Source organism: Phasianus colchicus, chromosome 3 (assembly GCF_987193195.1).
Source record: "Phasianus colchicus chromosome 3, bPhaCol1.hap1.1, whole genome shotgun sequence".
Taxonomy (NCBI): Eukaryota; Metazoa; Chordata; class Aves; order Galliformes; family Phasianidae; genus Phasianus; species Phasianus colchicus.
This window is the reverse complement of record NC_143438.1, coordinates 26,822,115-26,842,785: the sequence shown is the minus strand read 5'-3', so window position 1 is coordinate 26,842,785 and position 20,671 is coordinate 26,822,115. Positions and strand designations below refer to the sequence as shown.

Below are 20,671 nucleotides of genomic sequence, written 5' to 3'. Positions count from 1 at the left end.
AGATGTGTGTATACTTCTCACTTACGGTAACACAAAGCTAAGGTTTCATTCTCACCTGGACTTTGGAAATTATAGCTAGCAAACGAGGTAGGAGAGTCACCAGCATGGTACAAAGGCCAAACACAAAGTTTAAGGAGATGTAAGAAATAAAAGCTACATCTGAACTCGAGAAGAATCTGGATACAAGATACATCCATGGTAAAGTTGCATATCTGAAATATTTTTAAAAGAAACAAATCTATCACAATAAAAAAAAATTAAGAAACTCTTTTGATAAACTGAGAAAGATATTTTTTTTATCTAATCACTTTATGATTCTATAGACGTACACATATTTACTGCCCTAAGATGGGCAGACATGAACAATTTTTGCACATTTCAGCTATATATATAAAGCTTTACTTCCACCATTCCAGAGTTCACCATCTTGATTTCCAAATTATTGCAGAACCATACAATAATTTTTTAACAAACATTTTCTCACATATGAAACTTAAGCACAAAGGATGGATGGAAAGACTTTCCTTTCCCACTGTACTATTTGGAGACAGATCTTCAACCAGTTCAGTACTCCATGTTGGACAGCCATCTCACTGGAAATATAAGTTGCCAGAGATGTATAAAACTACAGAATTAAATAAAACGGGTAGAGTTGTAACAAAGTATTGCCATTACTCTTTTTTGTGATGATCTTCTGCAATGCTAAGTACTAAAATTCTGACCCGGATGTTATTATTCCCTCCTTCCTGTAAGGGAGCATACAGTCAATTTCTAATGGCAAATGATTGACTTTTACAGTTCTTTTATTATTTCCTGAGTGAGCAAGAAAATTCCACCTCCTTGCCCTTTCATGTCAAACTTTCAAACTCACATTTCAGTCTGTTTTCTCACTATCTTTTGAAGAATCATAATCATTTCCAAAGAGAGAAAACCATGCATTCAGCAGCAGGTACAAAACAAATGTAAAAATTTCTCTTTGTTTTCTACAAAACGTAATTCCATAGTAGCACTTCCAATCACATACCCAAAGAGAACCAGCAGGATAACAGTGGCTGCCAAATTGTTTCGGAAAGTGAAGGCTGATAGCTGGAAAGCAGTAATAACACCAACACACAGGGTGACGGGAAGCATATAAAACAGCTAGAAATACAAGAAAAAAAAGAAAAAGGTACTTAGCAGGTAGGCATTTTTTACTGGTCTTCCTTAATTAGCATAGAAGAACTCTAAAAATTAACTTTTCCATATCTGAAATATAATTATACTCTGAATTAGGAAGTATCAGGCAGAAGAACTCTGCTATTTCATAGTCCAATGCTGACTGTGAAGCAGTCTCTCTTATATATGTACACATTAGACTTACCCTGACAAAATAAAATCCATCTAGAGAATATTTCCCCTAATTTTGATTCTATTGACCTTTCCAATGTATCCTTTTAACAAGCTAACCCTTCCAGATAATGAGTCCATATGGGACTATTGCTCCAAAACAACCACTTGTATTGTGAATACACTGTCTTGGATCCAGAAGGAATAGTTTCATTGATTTATATATCCGTCACAGGAGACCAGTAAGAACACAACTTTGAAAGAGACGTTAATGAAGGACTGTATGTGTTGATGAAGCCAAGAACTGCTTTTTAATAGGAACAGGTGTAATATTTACAAGAGTTAAAGGCATTAGGCAACAGGGGAAGCAGTTTCTGTTTAGTCTCCTGAGGCAATGCTGAATAGTACTGAATAGCGGGGGGATGTGAATGCTACAAAATGTTCATATCCAACAGACAAGAGAGATGGGTTCTGCTCAGATCAAGCAAAGGCAAGATATAAAAATTTGCACCCTGCTCCATTCTCAGCATCTGTCCTGTCCATTGAAGCTGAGTTCCAAATGACTGCCTCCACTCCTATGCTACGTAACAGTTAATTTTATCCTAATATGCGAGGGCTGCTCCAGAAGTAATGCCTCCTATTTTGTTTCTTTTTTTTTTCTTAATGTTGGCCCACAGTGTCAGAGGCAGATGCTGGTGCTATGGCAGTAGAGACTGAACCTTCCCACCAATATCCCACTACATTTTCTTGCTGTGACAGACGGCAGCAGAGGGGCAGTCTGACAAAATGGCATCTGACATGAAAGCACAGATTAAACAAAGGCGTGGAACTGAATTCCTCCATGCAGAAAAAAAAAAAAATTGCACCCACCGACATTCATAGTCACTTGCTGAACGTTTATGGAGACCAAGCAGTGCATGTGAGCACAGCAAGGCAAAGGGCAGTGTGTTTCTGCTGTGGTGACACTGGGTCACCTCCAGAGGTGCTGATTTTCAGACGCGTGGCATGTAGGTGCTTGTTCATTGCTGTCAAAAGTCTGTAGCTAATGGTGGTGGCTATGTTGAAAGACAGTGTTTCGTAGCTGAGGATTTGTTCAACCAAATAGTGCTGTTGTGCTCTATGTTAATCTGTTGTATTTTCCATGGAAATAAAGAGAAGGCATAGCTTTTGGAGAAGCCTACATAGCTTAGTTTCTGAGATGAAACTGCATTAAAGGCAACTAATGATTATTCTAGCTAGATACTTGGTGTTGCACAATATCCTTAATTTAAAAAGAGACATTCATACTGAAACACAATGCAAACCAGTCCACACTTAAACCAAGGGCATCATTTCTTTCTTGGTGGGAAGACAGACATTTTTAAGGGAAGGATAATTGAGCAATATTTTCATCTTGATCACAGTCTATTTTATGGCACCACCAGTGGCATACATAAATATTGTACAATACTTCTCCACAGATCTGGGAGTCAGTTATTCTGGAGCCATTTAAGAAACATGGCATAGAAGTCACAAAGCATCTGAGACTAAAATATTTCAACAGATAAATATGTTTGATTTCTTCTTCTGGAAAAACACTTTTAACATTCCATTGTATTACAAAAATATTTCCTGTACTTTGCCCTTCTAGTGAAAGAAACTTAATCTTAACAAAACATTGCAATCTGTCATAAAATTTTTCAGGCACTTAAACTTTTCCTATTTGTTGAACACTGCAATGAATACTATTCTCGTGCATAAATATATTAGGAACAGCCTAGTGACAGTAGTTTCATAAATCAAACACCTCTGCAGGTCTAGTAAAGATTATGCTACCAATAATACAGGACAGAGCCTGAAATGCTTAAAATGTGTAGAGAGTTTTCAGATTTGACAGTTCATACATTCAGGTGCTCAGTGTCCCTAGATGATCTGCAGCGCAATTAGCATTTAAAGTAGTGTCTGTTCTTTCCTAGATCATGATTGATCATGCAGTACAATGCTGAATTTGTGAGAACATTTTGAAAGGAAAAGGTTGGCAGAAAATAACAAGGAGCTGACTTCGCTGCACAAGGAGAAACTGAATGATGAAGAAACAAGTCTTCAACCAAGCCTTCTTACCTGACATGGCAGAAGAGAGAATTCAAAGATTGACTGACCATGTAAATAACTTTTGGATAAATGTGCTCTTAATTCACGCTTGCTCAAGTGAGAAAATCCCGATTTCAAGCATGGATGGGTGAATCTCTAATGTTTCAGAATTATAAAAGTTTGAATGAGAATGAAGAGCATTCTAAAAAATCTTTGCTCCTGAGAAGGCCAATTCATGTTTGCACTGCCTGTGCTAAATCCCAGACCTTCCTTCCATGATCTTCTAGTGGGTTAAACAAAGATTTCTATCCCTCCTCTAGGGGCATGAATCTTTGCATTACTTTTGAATAACCCAGATGATTCCAATTGCTCATTATTGCCTCTGAAAAAACTCTCCTAAGTCAAAACATGTTCTCATTCAAAGTTTCCTTCTCAAAACAGTTACTAAATGAACAGTAAATATGCAGCACCTGAGTTCTCTAAAAGCAGGAGTTTTCACATAGGTGGATGTCTTTATACACAATCCCTTCCCAACACTCAGCTGGTACTATAGCAAGGCTTTATTACAGGTGACCTATGAAACAGTCTTTCAGTGGTGAACATATATACACATATGCACACACAAATATATACATAGAAATGGAAAAAAATTGTCTTTTGTTTTTTAAAGAGCCATTTAAAAAAAACATATTTGAAGAACATTTGTGGAATCTTTGCTCAAAGGGAAGCCAGAGGACTTTCATTATATAGTTGGTGAAGTCAGTGACTAGGAACTACAAGTTCATTAGTTCTATTTCACCACTTTTGTTTATTGGTCTGAAAAGAAATCAGCTTCTTAGACTTAAAGAACTTATACAAAAACTCCTACTTTATTTAATTTTGTTGGCATTTATCTGATGTAAAAATCAGGTATTAGTGGCATTTCTATCTTTACATTTGGTTAGGTGGGTAAACTTTGTATTTTAAAAGAGAATATTTTGAGTTTTTCCTATTAATAATCTGCATACAAACAATACTGTGTCTAATGTAAAAAAAAAAATGGTAGAAAATACTTTGAGAAAAATAAATTTACAGGACAAAGAATTGTCCATTTCTGCTCTAGGTCACTCTGTGAAAGTGAATTCATATGTAAGACTTCTACTGTCTATCCTGCAAGAAACAGAAGATACCAGGAGGGAATACCTCTCTTATTATCTGCCAACATATAACAAAATTAAGCCTTTAATGTGGCTGGCTATTATTTCCAGGTTTCTCCCATATTCTGAAGGTTTTTGCCAGTGGCAGCTCAAAGCACTGAAAGTAGAATAACTCCTGCCATGAACAGCTGTGTGGAAGATACTCTCTGTCTGGATTGATCAACTTGTATCCATTTATTTGTGAAATAGTACAGGTGCCTAAAGCTAGCATACACTTCAGCTCCTTACAATTCCACTTTGGAAAATGAAGAACACAATCTCTGCTTTACAGAATTTTATCTCAGTACTGAAGTAGAATCAGTGTCACAAAATTAAACATGATAGCCAAAAGTTGTTGCTCTACACAATTAAGATTGTTTTCATGTATCTTATGGACATAACTTTGCTCATTTATATAAAACTAATTAAATATTCACAGCGAAACACATGCTGCCCCCTAAAGGATACATACCATATCACAGCAGAAATTAGCAAGCCAGTAGGTTTTGTAACCCAGGCCAGTGATGTGTTGCAACCGTTTAGTACCAGACACTCTGTCTTTCACTATGGCACTGCCAATGAATGCAGTGAGGATGGAGAAACCGAGCATGATACAGAGTGCTACCCCACACTGACGAACATTTTCCATTCTAGGATACAAAGCACAATGGTGTGATGAAAATACAGTGAAAAAAAAAAAAAAAATTCATCTTTTTCAAACCCAACTCTACCAAAACAACACTACACATTAGGACCTTAATCCTGTTTGCAAAGACCATGTTTCTACATTGTCAACATCTCATTAGAGAACAAGCTCAAGATAATGTGTTGAATTACAAAAGTAATATACACAAGTCACAGAACACAGCCTGTGTTTAGATGTTTTAATAACAAAGTGAAGCTTTTGCAAATATTTCAACCTTTATAGAACATTAAAATTAGGAACAATAGTTTACTTAACCTGTCTGAGAATGTCAGAATACACTCAAAACACTGTGTAAAGTGCAGTCAGGGTAAATACAATATTTTTCTGTAGGAAGCAATGCACCCTTATTTGATACAAACAGTGGACAATGTATAAACAGAAAACTAGAGGAAATGCTTCACTCAGTGGAACTGAGTTGAATCCATCAGGTCATACCTGTTTCATGCAACAAATAAACTTATTAAACTAACAGCTTCATTTCTCTATTCATTGCAGCTGTTATGTATTTTTTAAGAGTTTGCTCACATTTTGTCCTCATCCAGCAAGGCTCCTCCGTATGGTTGGCTGTAGAGTGTGATCCCTGAAAGAAGAAAAATTATGAAAAATAAAAGCTTCATGAAGTATTTAAGTTCTAGAGTATACAGAATTTGGAAATTCACAACAGTTCATTTCCTTTTTGATTTACAATGATACAAGCAGTCCTGAAACAATTCAGGTGAAGCATCAAAGTAGAAATAAAACTTACGAAAACCTGTATTGAAAGAAAAAGAAAGAAGCAAAGCAGGATGAAATGAGGAGCAGGACAAAGAACTGAAAGAAAGTGAACTGCAGCCTTTGCACTTTGACAGACAAAGAAGGTTGATCTTCCATTTAAACTCTCACCTTGCAAGATCTTCATTGTCCTTGGGAGAAAGGGGGCTTCAAAGCAGCAAAGTGTGCTTGCTATATTTTTTGCTACCTCTCTTTGGCTGTCATGGTGAAAGGAACATATTCTGGACCTGCTACTTACAATTTCACTGTCCAGAACCAGGATTCAGTTCTACATTACCTCTCCTTTATTTGCAAATTACAAAAACACAAACAAACTATATTTTGCAAGTATCTTTTTCTTATGCTTTATTCAATGATAGTGGGAATTTTCATCTCCTTGTGATTCTAAACTGTTTAAAACACAAAATTGAGCTTATAAATTAAATTGAAGACTTTCTGTATGTAATCCAGAGAAGACATCAACATAATTATGACTGACAGAAAACTTAGTTGCTTTCCCACACTAATCTTTGTTCTATTTTTTGATAAAATATCACCTGAATATTTAGGACAACTGTGCAATCATACTACAATCTATTTGCTTCTCTTTTCTTCCTTTTGCTATAAAAATGTTAATTTTCAATATAAGAACATTAAATTAAATTTTCTCAAAATATTGTGAAATTTATTTTTTTTTCTATACTCCAGTTTAACTACTGGTCTAAACAAAATATCATTTCTAAAGCCAAAGAGTAGAATGTCTAAACATTTTTACTCAAGAAAAATAAACTGAACTAGTGCTGGGAACTGACCAGGCTCTTGACAAAAAGTTAAAATGTGAAATTCTTAAATAATATCAAATAGCTCTCTTTTCAGTTGTATTTCAGGTTCACAAACTAAAGTATTAGTTTCTATTTGATTGTACATCTCTTGTCTGTGTCAGAGTGAGTAATGTGAGGAGAGATTGAGGGAAATTTTTTACTAATTTTGAGCTGAATCTATGTCTTGAACACTGGCCTCATCCATCTTATTCCCATCATTAGCAAGAGATCACCGTTTGCACCTATAAGAGACCTTTTTCTCTATGAAATCTCATTATAAGAGATGAATGAAAAGGCTAAATACTTAATTAACAACAGAAAGAGCTCAATCACCAAGCTGTCAAACCAAATACTGTATCCCTCTGAGTAATTTCCAGAGTCTGGATCTAATAAATAAACATAAGTACTAGTTGCTTTTCTGCACTCTGAACTGCAGAAGTAGGTTCAACAGTGTCATGTATTGCTGCAGGATCTGTACCACAAAAGAGACTGCTGTACTATAAATACAACCAGAAATCCTTAAAAAATATTGGATGAAGATGTCTTTAAAATAAATTTGGCATGTTCTCAATTATAAAAAAATAAATCTATCCTAACATTACTATAATCTTCCAAATATCTTTGGCAAGGAAGTAAATGAGTTGTTGTCTCAGATGAAATCTATGCAATGCCACTTATTTGAATACACTTTGTTATGTTTTGTTAGCATCCAGTTGCATAAAGGTTGTCTCAATTCCAGTAATAGGTACAATCTGATTGAGTACATAAATGCTTTTATTTTTGCCCCTTTAACTTTTCATTCCTCATTTTAAAGACAACATAGTTAAAAGATCACTAAGCTACTGTGGTGTTTAAATCACATCGGATGATGATTAATTCACATATGTAACTACTACAAGATGAAGATTTTTCAAATACAAGTGAAAGCTGTGCAGTGAGGCCCAAATGGCCTTAAAACTGGGCTAATAAAGTTTTGGTTCTGCTAATAAATGCAGGTGCTAATGTAGATGTCTTTCATGTCTTTTGCCTGGAGGGACCGTTTAAAATTTTCCTTTGTTTTATGCCACTGATTTCTTAATTAATAGCTGCTATTTGTTGTGATGTAAAACTTAATAGAGATATAGAAAACTTTTTTTTTCCACTGCATACAAGCACTAGGTGAAATTCCATTTGTATAAAGGAAAAGTCACATGATGGAAAAGAGTTTCATTCCCAGAAAGTTTTTTTAGGCTTTCTCAATGGTTGAAGTATGCATATTAAAAGAATGACTTTCATTCATATATATGTAGGGATTCCTATTGATTGAGAATTAACAGTCAAAACTAGAACTAAACCAGATTTTACCATGTATACAGAATTAAACTTGTCTGAGTGTATTTTCAGATCTGGCAGATGTTGACCTGGCTTCCGTAAAAGTAATGCCTCCTATTTTATTATGTTGGCCCACAACATCAAAGGCAGATACCGGTGGTATTGCAGTAAAGGTTGAACCTTCCTGCCAATATTCTATTACTATTTGCTGATGCAGCAGAGGGGCAGTCTGACAAAATGCCATCTGAGATGGTAGTGCAGATGAAGCAAAGGTGTGCAATTTAATTCTTCCATGAGGAAAAAAATTACACCTCAAAATGACATTAAATATTTCACAAAGAAAAGCTTCTGCTCATAAATATGTAATGTGACAGGAAGTAATCTCTCTCCTGAAATCACCATGGTTTGTATTTTTTACTAAATACACAGATACCAGGGTGAAGCTATCAAAACTTTCAGACTACTACACTGCTGTTATGCAGAAAACTACAGCAGTTGTCTTGGATCCCGTGCATAGAAACATACTGCTAAAGTCTCTGCCACAGAATAGAGACTGAAAAAGAGATGCTGGGATGTAGAAAATGGTGGGAACAAACAAACAAACATACTGTTCCTTGAAGGCTTGTCTCATATAATACTGACCAAAAAGCAAATTACACTGCATACCCTTCTATGGAAGAGTCAAAAAAAGTTACTACTCTTCTTAATAGTAGCAACCATTTTCTACAGTTAACTTCCATTCAAAACACAGAGATGAAAAAATGGATTGCATTTTTGAAAATTTATACACAACTGAGATGAAACATACCAGGGTTGCTGATTACAATTAACCAAAGTATGCTCTTATTATAAGCAGTCAATTCTGTTGGAATCCCAAATCCTATCAAATTATGACATAAATATAACACTAGGTTTTCATTCATTATTTTAAAATTTTCAGTTAGTCTGGAGCATAATTTTTTTCTCCATTTGCTAAAATTCTTAGTGTATCAATATCTCCTCCTCCATTTAAAAGTAGATAATGAATTTACAAGTTTGTAATTCTTAGAGGAAAAAAGTTGTCTTGAGTCTATGGAAGAGAAAATCAAATGGCATCATTCAAGACTAAAGTAATACTGCATTTCTCATTTAAGCCATTATATATCACATGTATTATGTATTACTTTATTAAAAATGAACTAACAAACACCTTTATAATTCATCTTTTCCTAAATTTCTCCTCCTATCCACCTAGACTCTTTTTTTACATATTCCTCCATCCCAACATAGCTATTAGCATGATGTAGAATGTGCTTATTGATGCTTTCTTGCCTTTACATGCATTCTTATTATGTAAAGCTGCTGTAGTGGTGCTCATTAAGTTGAAAACTAAACATCATCTTCACGATCTTAAATTAAATTAAAAAACAAAAAAAAACAAATAAACCAATAAACCAAGAAGTTACAAATGACAAAATTCCTATTGAACAGATGTACGTGGTGATTACATGATGATTATATTTTATTTTAAGCATTTTATTTCCAAGCCTTTGGATAAAAATTTTACCAGCACAGTATTCACTGGGGAAACACATATGACAGTCAGTATCAACAATGAAATGATTCAGCTCTCATTTTGTCTGTATAATTACATAAATTTCTAAATATAAAATGATTACTCTCACATTGATAGCTTGCCATTAAACTCTCCTGACTTAACTGCAACCAGAAATTTTTCAATTGCCTTAAAACATCCTTGTTCTTGGCACAGCTTTGGTCACATTATTTTTATAGTGACAGTTTAGATTTCTTCATGGGCACAAGTTAAAAACTGCCATAACTACTAGTTCCAATCTTTCCAAAACCCTGCATAAGCAATTTGAAGCAATGAAAAATGAGATCACGGACAAAGCTATATCAGGGTTTTAATGCTGTATTCAAAGAGTAAGTAAACACCATGATGTTAGAGTTTTTTTAGACCTTTAAACTTCTAATATAAAAAGGAATTTCTTGAGAAATGAGACACACTATTTCCTTGTCCACAGGAAGGTGGAGAAGTCACCTCAAAGTAAGAAATATGACTGCATGCTTGTAAACTAATATTTTTATGTTTATAATTCCAAAAAGAAATAAAGATATCAGTCCCAATGCACCACAGACTACACGTACAACAGAGATAACTACAAAACCATTTTTGTTGTTGCTTTTCAATTTATTTGTTCATTCATTTTAAGGTAAAAGTCTCAGTTGCTATCTCTTGTACTGCTCAGTGAAAGACTTAACTTTACACAATTGAGAAAAAAATAATTATTTTTATCAGTTCTTCAATCCGCATTAGTTTGCAAAAAATAGGTGAGTGTATAATGCTTTGGAAGTCTTTTCTCTATGTTTGCTAAATAGAATGTACTATATAGACGTGCAAAAGAGAACTATATAGACGTGCAAAAGAGACGGGAGACATTTTTAGAAACTGTCCATTCACAACAAAAGGAAGCACTGACTTAACTCTTGGTTATTATCTTATTGTCATATTTCATACTTTCTGCAAGCAAAAGATTGGAAAATGACATGTTATTGGGTAAAAACTAAAATAAATAGAAAATTTTAAAATATTGTTCTGAAATTAAAGAAGAAAAAAAAAAACAAACAAACTCCACAATCATGAAGCCAGTACAAAATAAAATGTTTTGTCAGCAGTTATATAACAGGAGAAACTGAATGCAACAGTTGTTGATAATTTATACAAATTTTTGCTTGAGAACTCCCTCACTGAAAACAGCTTAATGATGGGTGTCAAATATGAGTGCTCCCATGCCTACTCTAAAACCTACACAGACTTTCAGCATCTACAACAACCTATGGTTGGAGCTTCACAGTTGGGGGCCTTGCATTTACATTTGAAATGCCACTAGGAGCTTCATGCTACAGACACTTTCCACAACAGAAGAGTCAATAAGGAATTCATTGTAACCTCTTCAGCTTCCTCATGATGTTGTCCCCCCCCCCCCCTTTTAAAATAAAAATTCATATTCCTTTCTTATGTTGTTCACAAATTCATTTTAGACTCTAACATGTTGAAAGACATCCTTCAGCTGGTGAAATGAATTCTTCCTAAATTTTATACGTATTAAGACATTCTCTAGAATAAAATTCAATCCTTTCCTATTTTGGATAGGACAGTTTACAGGCCAAAGGAAAACACATCCATTACAGATGCTTGAAATGATAAGTATCTTAGCTGTTGTAGGAAAAATCCTGATCAATTTCCATTCAGGAGTTGAACAACTCAACACTTCTCTTCCTATTAATATCTGTTGACAGTCTGCAAACCCAACCTCTAGAACTTCTATTTCAAATCTAAACCACCAACCACCTGTCAGTAAAGAAAGTTAATATGCAATTTGGCATAATCTTAGAGACTTGAAATGTTTTGTTCCAGTGGGTATAAGAAGATGAGGCACTGGTAGTCCATTCCATCTTGCCTTGGTACAACTTTCCAGGTAATTACACATTACGAAATCTGTGGTTTTACAGTAAGAAACACAGAATCACATAACTGTAGAAGTTGGAAGGGAATTCTAGAGATTTCAACACCTCTGCTAAAGCAGATTGCCTACAGCAGGTTGTACAGATAGGTGTCCAGACAGGTCTTGAATAGAGAAGGAGACTCCATAACATTTGCTTTATTTAGAGCTTTTTTTTTTTTTGGAGGAAATAGAGCCAGTCTAGATACAGTCCTTATGTAGATTGTAGCTGTAGAATGCATAACTTTTCATTTCATTTTGAATGTTCCAGAAACGAAGACAGTAAGAGAAAGAACGAGATGGACAGAGATATGGACCAGGAAGTACTTTTTCAGCATAAGCTGAAGAGATCTAGGGAATAAGCTTGAAGGTCTTCTAGGTTGTATATCCTCTCTGTAGGCTAATCAGAGCTATCCTTATATGTATGATATGTATTTCTATCATATGTAATATGATACGTAATTCTGTGTAGCGTTCTGTGTGTATCTGAGTATGTTACCTGACACTCCTTTCAAAATGACTCATTTTGTGCAGCATACTGAGACTTGAGCACATAAATCAGCATGGGTCTATATAACTAATCCTAGGTTTCCTTATTACAATAATTTTAGTTCAGAGTATAAAAAAATAAATTACAATCAAATAAAACAGTACACATAAAAAAGTAGTGTTAAGCTATATATGTTTTTTTACAAGCTCACCTTTGTGGACATTTAAAACTTAAGATAAAACTTCTGTTTGTATAAAATGAAACATTACTATATGCTGAAAATCACAACTTTCACTTTATGAAGAATTTCAGAGGGAACACTTCAATAATTATTTAAATATTATGGTTGGCCCACTAACCAGACAGGTACAAGAAAGTTAAATGACATTTCACAGGTTCCTCTGAAAAGAGGGTTAAAAATACAATTTGAGAATAGAATCAGAATGTACAGTTACTTTCCACTGAAATTCAGATGAAATTAGGTCTCCTGATCCCTTCAGCTCTTTTGAAGAACTAAATCCATAATAAATGAAAATACTGCATGAACCTTACAATGAGCCCTAGCATGAAAGGTATTTTAAAAATGACAATGACTTCTATTGAAATACTGAGATAGGGCAGCTGTATCATACAAGACCATTCTATACTGATAGATTTCTATTCTTTCAGTAATTATGTAAGAACATTTTTTTTTAACTACTACACTTTACAGACATCATTACTGATGAATATCACTCATCTTTTCTTAATATAGTCTTACCCTAAGATACAGATAATATTCCTTCCCTGTGTAGTCTAGCATGCTTAATGTATTTTGAGGGAACAATATACAATTAAATGTGAAAAATAACACCTCTTTTTGATCAGAATGTTTATCACAAGTTTAAGTTAAGTATGTTGCCTTTTAAACTTTTATCCCTCTTACTTCATCATTTCATTTGTTATTTACTCCCAATTGTATTATCTCATTCTAGCAATCCAGCATTTCCAAAAGAGGTGTAACAACATAGAAAGTGGTGGATGATGGGTTGGCCATGAACCAGCGGTATGCCCAGGTGGCCAACAACGCCAGTGGGATCCTGGGGTGCATTAAAAGGACAGCAGCCAGCAGGTCAAGGCAGGTGATCCTGCCCCTCTGCTCTGTGCTGCTGAGGCTTCATCTGGAGTACTGCATCCAGATGTGGAGACCTCAGTACAGGAGAGACATAGACCTGTTGGAGAGCATCCAGAGGAGGGCCACAAAAATGATCCAAGGGATGGAACACCTCTCCTATAGGGACAGTGAGAGAGCTGGTGAGGCACTGGAACAGGTTGCTCAGATATATAGTGGATGCCTCATCCCTGGAGACTTTCAAGGCAAGGTTGGGGCAAGCTCTGGGCAACCTGATCTAGCTGTAGATCTCCCTGTTCACTGAAATGGAGGTGGACTGGATGACCTTTAAAGGTCTTTTCCAATTCTAAGGATTCTATGATTCTATGATTCCAAAGCTAGATATAGCTGTCCACATGGCCCTGAAGACGAGACATTTTCTTACAATAATTATTTCTAAATTGCTACTCCAAAATGGACATCTAATCCATTAGTTATGACAAATCACAACATTTGAATACAGTTTCTTCCCACAAAGTCTCATACAAAAGCTTTGACACCTCTAAGCTTGTGTTCCTCATGACTGAAGGAAATCTCCTTATCACTAAAATCGATCACAGACTGAGATCGGTTCTGCTCTCCTATGTAAACTACTAGGCTGCAATCCCCTGTAATTTAAGCAGGCAGAACTACTCACACTATCCGTGATGACTTCCCTCCTCCCAGAGACTTGGAAAATCTTAGATTAAATTCATACTCAGGAAATAACTGCTAAGTGGAGTGGTTCTCAGAACTTAAAAGAGCTTTCAAAGTAAACTGTTGACCTCTTTCAAGGTTGTTTCATTTTCAAAACAGTTTCTGCTTCCTGCATGCATTGTACTGATCTATCCTGTTGAAGTAATTCTTGCAGCAAAGCAAGACTTTTTGAAAGAAGACTGTGTCCTCTAACTCCCTTTTCAAGGATCAAATAATTTTTATGTCACTTAGAAGTAAGCACTGGTTCTGTTGACAGGAAGAAGCTACTCTATGAAAAAATATGTCATCAATGCAAGTCAGTATTATAAAGCTGCACATCTGCAGCCTCCTAACAAGCCTCTTCAGAGCAGTTTTTCATAATATTTAGAATGACCCTTGTATATGAAAACATTTTTCAAGTGAGGAAAAAAATCTAATTGTGCAGATCTCTGTCTAGAAATACAGTATATAGTCTTCTGACAACTAATCTACATATAATTAAATATTTTAATGAGAAAAGCATAGGAAATGTTCTTGATCTTCATATAATCTGCTGGCAGTCCAATGCTTCAGGAATTATTTTATCACGGTTTTTGTGTAATGCAACAAAATCAAATACAACAGTATCACAATCGTTAGGATATCTATGATATTCTTCAATTCTAATCTAGACGGTAAATTCCCAAATCTCCACAAACAGATATAAAAGTAAGGGTACTTAAATGTTTAAGTTACCAATGGGATGTGTAGTGCTACAGAAAACAAATCAGTATCAACAGTATTTATAAACTACTGCAGGATAATTTGATTAAAAATTATTTTTTATTAAAAGTTCTCATTGAAATACTTGATTTCACTTAAACCTAAACTTTCTTCAGAAATATATTAGCTTTTTTTTTCCCCCCCTCATAATCCATTTAGAAAAATATAAAACTCTGGCCATCTTTAAAGCTAACTTTTTTTTTTCCACCTGCCACTTTGAAAACATTTCCTAATGAATTTCTATTTTATATTAGCCAAGATTCCCTTTCTTTTTCACTAATTTTCCTCTTCTTTCTTTATTATAAACATAAAGGCACATAACATCAAACCAATACAAAATTCTGGTTGAGGTATCACCTTTCCCTCTTTTCTCCTCTGCTTAAAAAGGACAGAAACCCAACTTGAAAGTCTCCAAATTGAAATTAAAAAATAAAATTCCTTTATTTTCATATGAAAAGTGAAATACAGACATCAACGTGAATGACAGATACGAAAAATAATACTGCCTCCTCCAGGAAAAGTCAGTAAGAAAGAAAATAAATATGCTTTAGGAATATACTGGTGGAAAAAAGTAATGAAAGATCTGAGCATCATTTCACATTTATACACTTAAAAAGTGTTCATAAGTTATTTTTCAAGCTAATTCCTCTTTAGCAGAACCTCACAAATGAAAAGAACCAGAATGAACAGTATTTAGCCTGAATTAACAAACTTAGATTTCAACGTACTAAGAATTCACTAGGTTACACTGCAGTGTGAATTTAGTAGATGCACTGGGTTTACTGTAAGTATTTACTTAAGGAGTAAAGTAATAAATAAGTTATAAATTCATATTCTTGCACATTAAACATCCTGTTTAAGCAAGCCCTATTTTCCCAGAGAATAAGCATCCCTATCATAGCCCATAGGAATATCCTTCATAAAAAATGTGCATGGATGAGACAGTACAATTCAAATGTTACCTTCTTGCACTCAACATTCCTCACACAGATAAGCATGCTATTTCATTTCCAAAATATCCTGTGAAGCCTGTCACTCTGGAATCTGACTTGATACCATGTCAAACCTTCATATTGAAAATTATTTTATTTAATTTTTTTTTTTTTTCCAAAAGATACTGTCAACAGTTCTGGCCTGGTTCAAGGTAATGGACCAGGGAACCAAGCCTGGTTCCATGACTAATGGGGTAGGAAGATCCATGGACCCAAGCACCAGGAGATGGGGAAGGGAGAAAAAGGTAAAAGGTAGAGAGATGTGCCTAAAAACAAAACAGTGGCAGGAAAATAACGGAGGAAACTAATTTACTACACATGATAGTGGAATGTGAGATACCTCAATGTAATACATTATAGTTAGAATTGAAGTTAATCAATAAAATGAGAGAGAGATTGTTCAAAAGGCCTTACTCAAGTGCTGAAGGCGAGACAGCTAAGGAGCACACACCACATAGATGAGTGGAAAAAGAAGGGGTAGCCTCATGACCCCCAAACAATTTTGTCTTTCCCTTTGAATGGAAAACAGAGACAGAACAGTGAAGTCTTCTGGGATCTGTAGTTCACTCTTTCTGAGAACCAAGTATCCAGAATTATTGACAATCCATGGAACTGAAGCATTAACTCTTTAACTGCCAATGCACTAATGATGTTATGATGTGGAATACTGATAACAAAAATCACAAAACCACAACAGATTTTAATAGATAATTAAAGAAATATTACCATACTGTCTCCTATCCACAGCTGGGGGCAAATTCAGCCACAGAATGAAGTTATTGAGTTCATTTAGGTAGGATGGCAGTGAATGGAAACCTTTTTGGTTATACCATACCTGAAAGAGAGAATGGAAATTGTGAATCAAAAATTGAAAGAGTCTGAACACTGATCTGAAAACACCCATAATTTAAAGAATTGCATAAAGATATTGAAGATGAATTCTCCTTTTAATGCACTTATTTACAGAAGAGAATGGCCTAGGCAGAACAGAATTGTTTTATTTGTACCAGTCTTTCAACAAAATGCAGCAGGTTGTTTTCTACTGTTGGAGTTGCAAACTTAATAATTAAATGAGATTTTCTGGTTTAATGAAACACTTTTTTACTTTAAAAACATTTGGTTGAGCAAATAACACAGGATTACAATGTAAAAGCAATATTTTCCAATTTAAACAGAAACATAAAAGATGAGGAAAATTAGCGTTATAAGTGAAGTATGTTTATTACTGACATTCCAAAAAGACTTATCAAAGTAATAGCTGCAAGTGACATGTGGCATAAAATGTCCAAAAACAGACCATGTCCAAGAAAGTTGGGAAAGAAAGAAACAAGGATGCACTGCTTACACAGTGAGCATGAAACTATGCCAGGAAGGACAAAGTTGACTCTGCACCTTTAACAGGCAATTATACTTGATTTCCTGAGTGAGGAGAAAAGTAAATACAGTAAACTTTAAATCAGACAAAGCAATTCTGAGGACCATAGGGAAGCATTTCTGATGTAACAAACACTTTATCTTTAAATCAGGCAGAACTGACCCAACTTGATAAATATACTCAAAATGCATATCCTCCTAGGATACCATGTGCAAGAATCAATGCCAACAGGCTAATTATGTCCCAAAACTGAGTATACAGAGGTCTCAGTTTTCCTTTTCCTCTGGAAATCAATTTCATTTCTATGCCTCCTTAACTGTTAATCAAAGTGCTTTTAACCCTACATTATCCACACCAAAAACTAGATCAGAGAAAGCAAAGCACATTTGTTTTCAGTTTTGGAAGCACATTTAAAATCATCTTCAATTACCATCCATTCCACACTGGATAGCAAGCTTTCATCTCCCTTTTTTGTTTATGCAGTTGACAAACTCTTATTCTTTTCCATTTTGCTATCAAGTATTTGCTAATATGCATTTTGTTCATCACAGGTTGGCACTGGGCAGTTCTCACTTTGTCTTTGGACTATGAGTTGTATGTCAAAGTACATGTTTTTTAATGGAGCTCTCTCTTGCCTTAACTTAATCTTCCAAGATTTCATTTTTCCTAAATCCGTTCTGAAATTACAGTTATGTCTTGAAAACTTCCATGAATAATACTTTTCCATGACTCAGATGCTGTTTTCATCTAGTTCTATTCCACATATGTCTGCCTTTTTATTTTTTTTATTTTTTTCCAAATTAGTTGCAGATAATAGTGTTTTTTCCTTCTAGAATCCAGCAACAATCCATACTTGGACACTAAGATCCAGACTTTGGCTTTTCTTTCATGTTCTTCTCCATGCTTTCTAGTACAGGCAATCTACTCTTCAGTTCTATTTCCCTCTCCTAACAGTTCTTTCCTTCTGAATTTATCTTTCTCATTATCTACTTGCTTGGATCTCCCGACTGTATTCTGCAGTGAGGCAAGGTCTGAAACACTCAGATCCTCCCATTTAGTTCCCTCCCTATCCTATATCCATGCTGTCAAACTCTAATCTGAGCTTCACCATCACTTCTTTTGTGTCTCTCATCCTTAAATCTTCTTTGTCATAATCTCCATTCAGTATTAGTACACAAATGTACAACTTTGGTCAAGTATCACTACTTTTGCTTACAGTAGCTTTCACATTTCCTGCTCTGTTCATGGTCTTCACAGTTACCTCAAATCTCATCAGCATCCTATGTTCCTACCTTTAAAGAACAGAAAAGAAATATTTCATTTTTTATAAACTTGTATGCAGCTCCTTTGCTTTCCTCCAGGTCAGTGCCCACAAATTACTAAACAGACTAGGTCTCCCATTCTTTAATCAATAAGAGAGCTTTTTTAAAAGATGAACTAAAATAAAACCCATATCCTGGAAAAAGTGCAAATTCTTCCACTGCTGGATCTCCTGTACAAATAGGTACCAGACAAAGAAAAAAACGTTCAAGGGTAGCCAGCCTTTGCCACACACCAATTTCTTATTGTATCTTGTTTAAAAAGATTTGTGCAGAATAGAAAGTTATAAACGCATGATGAAAATCCAATCCAATTTTGTTCATCATACGGAATATGAGGCAATTAAGAAAACAATAAAGCAAAACCCTGATGACACATTCTCATTTAATCAAAGCAGGGAAAGTCTCAACTATTCACAGAATGCCTTAGAAATATAACAATGTGACCGATATTAAATGAAAATACAAAAAAAAAAAAAAAAAAATCCACAGCTCAGCATTGTATATAACTATACATTTCAATATCTCACACAGTAATTGAAATTCTGCATTCAAAGTATATTATACAACTGAATCAAAACACCAGAAAATAAACAAATTAAAGGTGCTTCTTTCATTGCTTATAATACAGCAATAAGTGAAAGAAAGAGCAACTGAGCTTCCGCTCTTCATCATAATATACATTTAAACTTTTTTTTCAAAATCCTTTTGATTTTTTCTATATTGATTATAAAGCTAAAACATAAGAAAATAAATATATCATTTCCAGCTGAAATATATTTCATCTTTCTTGTATGTCTCACAGGTAATTATTTACAAATGGCAGGAAAGAGATAGGAATTAGAAAAATACATAGGATAAGATTATTAAATTTGATTTCTTACAATTTCATCATTTATCTATGACTGATAAAATTTGGTCCAAGGAAAAACATTGCCCATCTCTAAATTAAAACTAAATTCTGTAAAAATATCTTTCCCATTATTTCACATAATTTTTATCCACAATTAACATTCTAGAATTATGTTAGACCAATGTTTTGATTAACCTATGCTCTATAGGAAAAAGGATGAGGACAGGCAGAGAGTGAGCATTAGACAGGAGAGATGTATCTTTAGACATTTAAACTATTGCTGCATAATAAAGACTCAAATTCCAGCCTTTCATACAGAACACTTCAAAATGCCACTAAAGACTACAGATTACCTGTCTGGACTACTTAAAACTTATTTTTCCTATTTAGAATAGTTACTAATAACAGCAACTATGTAATCATTATGGAATATTTTTGCTCACAATTACCAAAAGAAACAAACACATGGTCCAGAAATCTGGAAAAGTCAGTTGGGGGGGGGAAGGGGAAAGAACATTTGAAGCAGAGTTGTGCTTTTGCCATATAGCATTGCCTTCATCAGTGAATGTCCACAGTCAATGGTTTTAATCAGTCAAGTCTGGCATATGGTAGGTAGATACTTCTCATAGAATGGACAAATTTGGAGGGGACCTTAAAAATCATCTAGTTAAAGGACTTGCAAAAGTCCAGGTAGACACCATCAATCACACCTCCTCTGTCCACCTATGTAGTCACTTCATCATAGAAAGCCACCAGATTGGTCAGGAAAGATCTGCCCTTGGTGAAGCAGTTCTGGCTGTCTGGGATCACTGCCTCACCCCATGTGTGCCTTAACATCTCTTCCAGGAGCATCCACTCCATGATCTTCCCAGGCACAGATGTGAGGCTCACCAACCTGTAGTTGCCTGGATCTTCCTTTTACCCCTTTATTGTACATGGGAGTGATGTTGCCCTTTTTCTAGTCACTGGAGACTTCACCTGACAGCCATGATTTCTCAAATATGGTGGAGAGCAGCTTGGCAACCACATCAGCCAGTTTCTTCCGAACTCTGGAATGCATGTCATCCAGTCCCATAGACTTGTAAACATTCAGACTGATGAGGTGGTCTCAAACTTGCACCACTCTCACACAGATTTTGCTCACCCGGGTCCTGCTTAGAAGTTCAGGGAAATTAGAGGCATTAGAAGTTTCACTGGTGATGAAGAACTGAGGTGAAGAACTCACTAAGTACCTCAGCCTTCACCATGTCTGAGGAGGTCAGCTCTCCATTTTCATTTATCAGAGGGGGTCCACTCTCCTTTGCCTAACTATTCTGAGCAATGTATATAAAGAAACCCTTCCTGCTGTTTTATATATCTCTCACCAAGTTCAATTCCATCTGCACCATGACTT

At 35.1% G+C, this 20,671-nt stretch overlaps 1 protein-coding gene across 1 annotated transcript in view; it reads right to left on the bottom strand.

Moving 5' to 3' along the window:
* ABCA13 (ATP binding cassette subfamily A member 13) overlaps window positions 1–20,671 on the bottom strand; it is a 173,880-nt gene that overhangs the window by 43,483 nt on the left and 109,726 nt on the right. The window contains exons 47-51 of the mRNA XM_090137138.1: window positions 16,458–16,566; window positions 5,803–5,857; window positions 5,044–5,221; window positions 1,025–1,140; window positions 56–212 (exon numbers count right to left, since the gene is read on the bottom strand). Coding sequence (XP_089993264.1) covers window positions 56–212; window positions 1,025–1,140; window positions 5,044–5,221; window positions 5,803–5,857; window positions 16,458–16,566 — 615 coding nt within the window. The remainder of the gene's footprint in view (window positions 1–55; window positions 213–1,024; window positions 1,141–5,043; window positions 5,222–5,802; window positions 5,858–16,457; window positions 16,567–20,671) is intronic.